This window comes from Acomys russatus, chromosome 16, assembly GCF_903995435.1.
Source record: "Acomys russatus chromosome 16, mAcoRus1.1, whole genome shotgun sequence".
NCBI lineage: Eukaryota > Metazoa > Chordata > Mammalia > Rodentia > Muridae > Acomys > Acomys russatus.
This window is the reverse complement of record NC_067152.1, coordinates 44071853-44080959: the sequence shown is the minus strand read 5'-3', so window position 1 is coordinate 44080959 and position 9107 is coordinate 44071853. Positions and strand designations below refer to the sequence as shown.

The window sequence follows — 9107 nt, the reverse complement described above, 5'->3', positions numbered from 1 at the left end:
CAAATGGACAGCCCCTGTCCTGAACTCGCGTGGGCCCCCTCTTGCCTTTGTAGCGGAGGAAGAGTTGAGCAGGCTGAAGCAAAGCCTGAGAGCCGGACCCCAAACTTCAGACAGCAGGGGAGGACAGAGTAAAGATGGCCTCCTTTTCTATGAAGCCTCACTACCTCTTTGCTAGGATGAGATCCGCCCCAAGCCTGCTTTCTTCTGCCTCCCCAGGGGATAGGGCCAGCTTTGAATGCAGAGGTGACAGCCTGGTACACTCCTGGCTGAGGGGTGATGTCACAGGGATGCTAAAACATCAAAGAAGAAGAAGAAGAGGAGGAGGAGGAGGAAGGAGGAGTGGGGGAGGCCAGAAGGGAAAGGAGGACCCGAGGGAACGGGAGGGGATGTTTTCTACACAGAACTAATCACAGCCTTGCCATGCGATTTTACTGCAGCACTCAGCATCAGCCTGCAGCTTGACACAGAGCCCAGCCGCCCTTCTGTTTGGATTAGGCAATGACATCATGGCCAAAGGCTGTCACTCCCCAACAGCAAAGGAAGCGGAGGATGGTGGCGGGGAAACCCTAGCCTCCTGAGCCTCCCATCCACAACTAGTGGGCCAGGGGAACCTGAAACCACCAACCCCAAGCAACCCCTGCTGAGCTGGGCAGCCAGCTCTGGGGGCTCTGAGCCCTCCCTGCTAGCTGAGGCTGCTTCCTGGCGAAAGGCGGGCTAGAGGGGCCAGGGAGGGAAGTAGGGCTCTCATCATAGCCTACTCATGAGCAAAAGCACATGACCACATGCCCAGGGCCAAGAGGAAATAGCGAGAGTGGCAAGCCCGGCATCATTGGCATTCCTGCGTGCTTCATGAGCTGGTCTAGGGGGTCCCCCGGACTCTCAAGACTCCAAAGCTATAGGAGCCTTCTCTCTGACCCCTCTCTTTTCTAGGAAGAGGCCAGGGATCCCCAGCTTTGCGTTCCTTTTAGGATGGAAACCCTGAGGAACAGAGAGGAGGGACCTGGCCCTACAGGGTCCCTGTGAAACCAGGCTGCACCGGCTGAAGCTCAGTTGTCACTGTCACAACAGCCTTCCTCTGGGATGTTGGCCCAGCCAGCACAGTTCAGATGTGGCAATTTTTTTTGGGTCCAGGCATTACAGGACTTCCTGTTCCCCACTGGGACACTCTCCCTCCTCTCCATCCCTTTCCTGTCTGGAATCCGTGTACCAACATGGGCGGGGGCAGGACTGCTGCTGAGGGCTGTGAAGTGTGTCTCACACAAGTGTGCACATGCGCCAATATTCCGAAAGTTGGACATGGAATGCTGGGCTCACAGGCATATGAGATGTGTGCCGGGGGAAGAGTAAAGAGACAGGCAATCACGCTATGGGAGGCGCCGAGCCCTCACTTTAAAGATGTACGGCACAGGGTATAACCAGTCTTCGCTTCTTTGGGGGTTCTTCTTTGTCCCACACAGTATTCTCTCCCTCCTGTTTCACCCCTGTCACTAGATAGAGAAAAAAGAATAGAGGAGGGAGAGGGATCGATCCAGAATCTGAATTCTTCTTGTTTCTCCTTTGAGCACGACTATGAACAAACTGCAGGCAAGCCCTCTGAGTGACCACCAATGTCTCTCAATCCTCTAGCATTTGTATACCCTCTGAAAAGTTCCCAGAATTCCAAATGTCACAACAATCGCAGAAATATCTGCAGCTGGCAAAACCGCGCCTCTGCTAGAGCACAAGGCAAATCAAAGTCAGCCGCTGTGGACAGTCTGAAGCAGCCCTGTATCCCCACACCTGGGATTAAAGCAAAACATGTTTTAATAACATTTTTGTGCTTGTTTGTTTTCCACGACAGAGGTTTGTCTGCATAACCTTTGCTATTCTGGAGCCCAGGCTGGCCTCAAACTCAGAGATCCACCTGCCTCTGCCTCCCAAGTGCTGGGATTAAAGGAGTGCGCCACCAGGCTCTGCTATATCTGTGTTTTTTAAGGAAAGCAAATTTCTAGAATTCTTCCTACAACAGGCAAGGAGGAAAGCTGAAGGGAACCGTAGGCCAAGAGCAAACATCACCTCAAAGTGGATCCTTGACCAGCTGTGGCCAAGGCCGTCCCACGGCCGTAGAGCGTTCCATGGCTGGGGCAGGGCTGTCCTGTCACTGCTGCCATGCATTCTTACCTGACTCTCAGCGCTGGACAGAAAGCCCCACCCACCCCCAGCTCCGGATGCCTGCGGCCTTGGTGTACATCTGTTTTGATTAGAGGCATTCAGTGTCGTACAAATGAAACGAAAGGGACACTATCTTATCACCCCTGGCTTTGTAAGTTATTGTTTCTCCTACTTTCCCTCTGTCCCTGACCAGCGTAGATAGTGTGGTATGGAACTCCTACCTGGGCCTCAAGGTCCCTAATTCACTCCTAAGTGAAGTGGACTTTGCTCCACAAAACAGAAGCCTGCTCTTCTGTCCCCTGCTTTAATTGGAGCCAAAAAGCTGTACCCATTTCTTTCTTTCTTTCAATCAGTCGATCAGCCAAAATGTCAATCAACTTACTCAACTTATTCTGTGTCCGTTCCATCATGTGCCCAGGACAGTATTTGCGTGAAGGCCGGAAGTCCTCAGCTTCTACCTTATTGGAGAGGCCAAGTCTCTCTTACTTACTGGGCTCCTGTGCTGTGTATCTGGAGCCTCGTCAACGTGCCAAGACGTAGAAGCCAGGCTCCAAATGAAGAGCGTGAGTAAAGGAACGAAGCATCTGCCGAAATGCCCCTTTAGTGCATCTGCCACGGGACTGTCCCGCTGAGGCATGGCTGCACCCTGTCTGCAGGTCCAGGCGCTGGTAACTCACCGTCTTGTCAGCCCTGGAATGTTCTGTGTAAACAGGGCCCCACCTGCCTGATGTGGCCAAGAATCTGATGCCCAGTTGGGTGGGGAGGACCATCATGGTGCTGATGGGAATCCTGGGTCACACTGGTACAGTTTCCAAATGGGATACCCGCCCACCTCCCCACAGCTTCCCGCTTCGCTTCCGACTCACTCAAGTCCTGCCCAAGACCCCTCCTCCGACAATTGCTCCTAGAACTTCCTCTTGTTGGCTCCGGGTCCACTTCCTTGGCATGTGTGACCAGTTTTGATGCCCGTGCCTGAGAAGAGCGTCTGGTGCTCCAGGAACCTGACGGAAAGAGGGGGGCGGGGCTTCCGCTCTTCTCAAGCTGTTGCTGAGGAGAGAACAAAACGCGCCCTTGGAAAGATGGGGCAGCCAGGGTGGGTCCCGGATGTAGAGCTTACCCTCCTGGGCAGACTCATCCTGAATACCAGGGCACCCTGACTCTTTTTACATGGGAGAAGCCTAAGGGAGGTACCCTTGGTACTTCCTCCTGGCCTGGACAGTGTTTCCTGGGTCCACTCAGCACATGCTGGACGTACTCAGATGGGACGAGCGGACAGCTCTGCATGGCTCCGGGCCCCAGCTCCAAGCTGGAGTCTCTTGCACGTGTGTAATAGCTCTAAGTGTGTGATCCACTGGCCTGGAAGACCTCTCTCTCCCCAGACCTCCTGCTTGTTGGCCTGGCAAGCACTGCCACCTCCCGCCGTCAGGAGAGTACCAGAGGAGACACTATCTAGGGGTGTAGCTCATTTGATAGTGTTTCAGAACAGTGCACATACCCGAATCCTGATGCTCAGGGGAGGATCGGAAGTTCAAGGCCATCCTTGGCAATGTAGCAAATCTGAGACCAGTCTGGGGTAGCAGAGAACCAAAGCCCTCTCTCCTCTCCCTACCCCCAAAAAACAGAGAGATGGAGGAGGCTTGTTTGGAGTTGATTGTAGAGAGTGACTAGACTCTGTTCTTACCTCACTCCAGCTCGGAGTGGCAGCCTTTCCCCCAGGGTTGGTCCACATTACATGCATGCCCAGTGCCTGCAGGGGAGACCGGATGCTCTGGGACTAACAGTACAGATAGTTGTAAGCCACACCATCTGGGCGCCGGGAATCAAACCCAGGTCCTTTGCAAAAACAACAAAAGCTCTTAACGGCTGAGCTGACTCTCCATCTTCCTGGTTTCTAGGTTTTTCTTGTTTCTTTTTCAGAGACAGGACCTCACCCTGTCGCTGAGGCTGGCCTCACTTTGTTGGCCTTTCTCCTGCCGCAGCCTCCTGAATTCTGGAATTACACATATGTGCTACCCCATCCGTTTAGGAAGGTGGAGGGTTTTGCTTGCTTGTTGGGGACTGGTACCTTCAAATTCACTATGTAACTCAAGATGGCCTTGCCTTCTAATCTCCCTGCCTTGGTCTGTCTAGTATTAAGATCACAGTTGTGTCCCCACACACCATTTTAGAAAGGTTAAAAAAAAAATTTTTTTTTTTTAAATCCCACACACCATTTTAGGAAGGTTTATTCTATTTTAATTTTTTTTTATAATCAATTTACAGATAAATCTGGAAGGTCAGCAGGGAAGGCATGTACCGCAGTTTCTGTTATCAGTTTACAGGCTCCTACCCCGACTGCCCGTCCTCCCAGAAGCAGCTTCCCGTCTCGCCCCTCTCAGAATCCTCCCACACCACTCTGAACATTCATCTTCTTGCTCTCATCCTCCCTGTCCATATCTCCTCTCAGCTCTCTGACCCGGCTCCAGCCTCCACGCTCCTTCCTTAGTCTCTTGGGTACATCACCGGCCCTCAGTAAGATCAGCACAGTCCAGCCTCAGGGCCTGAGGGACTCTGCTCGCCCACCCACCCACATCAAGAAGAGAGGTGAAGGGCTGGGGTGTAGCTCATATGACAAGTTTACCAAGCCCCAGCACGGTGTTAATGGGGTGTGGCGGGACTTCCATCATCTATGGTACAGTGGCCAAACAAGTGGAAGAGGGAGGAGAGACCAAGGGGGAAGTGTTTCCCTCCTAGGACCCTGTTTGGAGAAGAGAGCTGCTGACGGGGGCATAGATGCGGGGTGTTTCCTGGTATCAGAAGTGCAGACCCACATATATTGTAGCCACAGGCCCACTTGTAGCTGAGAAAGGGAGCATCTTAATGAGGATGGGTTAAATACCTGCCCAGCATGGCTGAGGACCCGGGTTCTATCCCACAGAGTGGTGTGTCGTGGTGCACACCTTTAATGCCAGCACTTGAGGCAGAGGCAGGTAAATCTGTGAGTCTGAGACCAGCCTGATCTATATAGTGAGTTCTAGGGCCCATGTAGAGAGACCATGTCTCAAAGAAAGAAAGAAAGAAAGAAAGAAAGAAAGCAAGCAAGCTAAGCATGTTTTCAAATTTTGCTTGTTTATTTTTTACATTTTATGTGCACAGGTTTTATCTGTACATATGTCTTGAGAACCATGTGTGTGCCTAATGCCTTCAAAGGACACCAGACCCGCTGGGAAAGGGGTTGCAGATGGTTGTGAGTTACCATTTGGGCTCTGAGAACTGGACCCAGGTCCTCTGCAAGGGCAACCAGTGCTCTTAACCCCTGAGCTGTTTCTCCAGCCCCATAGATAGAATGTTGGTGGCCATCAGGGCCTCTGCACGAGGGTGGAGAGGGCCAGTGATTAAAACAGTGGAGCAGGTAGGAGAAGCCCAGGCCCCCATCTCCTCCCCTGCTCTCCAAGCATTGGCCTTGGTCCTTTCTCATGATACCTTCAATACCTACATTGGGGGTGTTTCCACACATGATCACTGCTTACATGGTGTCTGAAACTCTAAGAGAGAAGCTCCCAAGTCACCCATTTCTCTTATAAACTGTCCTAGATGTGTAAAATCCAACAGCATTCCATTCAAAAGAATGAAAGAAAGAGACTACAGGCAGCTGACATGTAGTAACATGCCTATGTGTGTGGGTATGTGTGCATGGGGGTGTCTATGTGTGTGCATATCTGTGTGTGCATGTGTGTATGTCTATGTATGTTTGCATGCATGTGTGTGTCTATGTGTTTATATGTACATGTGTGTGCCTATGTCTATGTGTGTGTATCTGTGTATGTATGCATGTGTCTATGTGTGTGTGTGTGTGTGTGTGCATGTGTGTGTGTGTATGTGTGTGTGTATAAATGAATGCCACGTGGTTGTGGGTGGCAGATGAGGTCAGAAGAGGGTGCTGGATCCCCTGGAACTGGAGTTACAGGCAGTTGTGAGTCACCTGATTTGGATGCTGGGAAGTGGCTTTAGTCCTCCGGAAGGGCAGTAAGTGCTCTAAACTTCAGCGCCATCTGTCCAGCCCCATTGACCATGTCTGTTTGAAATAGGGTCTCACGGAGACTTCAGACTAAGCAGGTTAGGCTGGCTGCCAAGAGTCACAGGAATTCTCCTGTCTCTACCTCCCTTGTTCTGGGATTACAATTACATGCCACCAAGGAGAAGTTGTTATATGGGCTGTGAGGACCACTCGGATCCTCGTGTGTTCACAGCAGGCACTGTGCTGACTGCCTCAGGCATCCCCTCACGGATAACACAACTCTATTTTAGGTTAGCAGCAGCCGAAAAATGACTTTGGATTTGTCAAGGTGCTAAAAATAACCACCCTGTCTAACATTTGTCTGAATTGTCTGTCTCTGAAGCAAAAACTATTTTTCCATTCTTTTCGTGTTTCCCAGCATTCCCTGGCTCAGATCTGTACCACATATTATAGTGGGAAATTATACTTTTTAAAAAATTGTGTGTATGTGTGTGTGCATGTGTATGTGAGCAGCATGTGTGCGTGCATTCAGGTGCCCTCGAAGGCCGAAGGCATCAGTACTGGTGAAGCTGGAGTTACGGGCCCTTGTGAGCTACTCAGCCTGGGTGCTGGGAGTCAACCTCGAGTCCTTTACAAGAATAGCAAGCACTCACAAGTGCTGAGCCATCTCTCCAGATCCCTTTATTCCTGTTTTCTTTTCTTCTTCTTCTTCTTCTTCTCTCTGAGGCTTGTGAAAGGGTCTCTTTATGAGTCTAGGCTGGCCTGGAGTTCAGTGCAGCCTGAGGTGACTTCCTTCTCTCTTAGCCTGTCAGTGTTGGCGTGACAGCTGTGCACCACTACATCTGCCCGCCATTACTCTTTGTTTGCTTTTTTGAGACAGGGTTTCTCAGTGTAGCCCTGGTTGCCCTGGACTCACTTTGTAGAGCAGGCTGGCCTCCAACTCACAGAGATCCGCCTGCCTCTGCCTCCCGAGTGCTGGGTTTACAGGTGTGCGCCATCAAGCCCGGCCACCATTACTCCTTAATTGTGTCATTTTCCTCAATTTTTGTCTCTCTATCTTGATGGCCAACATCTGAGGGCAAAGGCGACCCCTCTTGTGTAATACAGGTTCTCCGGCCAGCAGGCAGGAACTGGCCACCCATCACCACAGTCTCTTTCACCTGTCTTTTAGCTCCTTGGTTTTTGCTAGAACACAAGTGCTTTGGCATCAGGCTATGGGCAAAGGGTGTGCATTCTGAGAGAAGGTGGCTGCGCAGTGCTTACTGGCCCCTGGGGGCCCAACACCTTGTTCCTTTTGGCTACCATAGCATACCCCAACCTCTGTTTAACAACTAGCCGAGGGTGCTTGAAATTCTAAGGCCTCCAGGCACTCCACCTCCCCCATGGGAGGGGGCCATGAGGGTAACATTGGCCCCAGAGGGTGCTTAGAGTTTACCCTGTGGAAAGAGAAGTGAAGAAGACCTTGGAGGCAGGCTGGAAGAAAAAGTTGAGCCGGAGGTCATGGGGATGGAGGCGGGAGGCGGCCTGGTGGCCTTCAGGGACAAGGCCTGAGTTCCACCCAGAATTGGGGGCCCATCAGGCATACACACTGCACAGCTGGTCATTTGGGGGACCGGAGCTGCGTGGGTGCAGCCCCCCGTGCGCAGTCAGGTACGCAGCTCGCGTGGCCCTGCGGCGCAGCGTGCCAGGTGGTGCGGGAAGCCCGCAGCCGTGCCAGGCTGGGCACAACAAAAGCCGGGGTTCTGGGGAGGGCTGGGCGGCGCGGGAGGAGGGCTGCTGGGAGCGCCCGGCCTGCACTGGCCGCCAGCCACCGAGAGGAGGAGCAGAGGATCCTCGGAGCGCAATAAAACGGCGGCTCGGCCCGAGCCCGCAGCAAACACAGCCATAGAAGGCAGCGGAGGAGCCGAGCCGGGCTGCGCTCGCTCGCCGCCCCCCAGCCCCTTTCTTCTCCGCCGGGTGCACTGCCCCGCGCCCTCTCCTCGCCGCTTCCCCACTTGACAAAGAGGACAGAAAGTTTTCGCGGAGGAGCGGGCCAGGTGAGGAGGGGCGTGCCCGGCCCCCCAGCCCGCGCCACAGCAGCCGGACACAGGCCCCCAGTGCGCCATGGGCGCCGCGGCCCGCAGCCTTCGGCTGGCGCTCGGCCTTCTACTGCTGACCACACTGATGCGCCCGGCCGACGCCTGCAGCTGCTCCCCGGTGCACCCGCAACAGGCGTTTTGCAATGCAGACGTAGGTAAGCGGCTGTACCCGGGTTCGCGCGGCCCACCTCCCAGCGTGAGTAGCTGGCTGGGGATCCCTTTGCCAACCTTCAACTGAACGCCTCAAGCGCACTTTCTCCCCCTCCCCGGTCTCCCCCCTTCCCAGTTTTCTCTCTTTTCTTCCCCTCTCTGAGCTGGGAGATGCTTGGCGACCTCAAAATTCCACCGAAATTCCGCAGCAGCTCTGGCCCCAGGAAAGGGAGCCAGGGAACGCTTGGGTGTTGGCAGGCGGCCTCCCTGGGATGCCAGCGCTGGGGGTGGGGGAGTGAGGGACACGCGGGGGTGCGGTGGCTAGAAGACTGGGAACCCCGGGAAGAAACTTCCACAGGTGAGGTGTTGGCTGGGTGAGGCGGACTTCTCTGCAGCCATTTGGGAGTTTTGGCGTTTAGCAGGCAGAACTGGAGCCCCACTACGCAGATCCCATCCATGAGCTCAGAGGGACCAAGGAAGGCTGCTAGAGCCCTCTTCCCTGCTGCGTGTCCTCTGGAAGGTCCCACCAACAGGGCCAAGCGGGTTCAGGAGTCTGACTGTTTGCTGCTGTTGACTTCTTTTCAGAAAACACACACACACACACACACACACACAGTGGGTCGATGGACAAACAACTTGGTGGCTATGAGGACCACAGAATTGTGTGGCTGCCTAGATTTACCCTCAGGACTTCTGAACAACAGGGGTGGCAGTAGTGAACAGGTAGGGGG

At 53.6% G+C, this 9107-nt stretch overlaps 1 protein-coding gene across 1 annotated transcript in view; it reads left to right on the top strand.

Moving 5' to 3' along the window:
- Nucleotides 1-7924: 7924 nt before the first annotated feature.
- Nucleotides 7925-9107, top strand: part of Timp2 (TIMP metallopeptidase inhibitor 2) — a 47197-nt gene continuing 46014 nt past the window's right edge. The window contains exon 1 of the mRNA XM_051159152.1: nucleotides 7925-8381. Within this exon, the coding sequence (XP_051015109.1) occupies nucleotides 8252-8381 (130 nt within the window). The 5' untranslated portion in view covers nucleotides 7925-8251. The remainder of the gene's footprint in view (nucleotides 8382-9107) is intronic.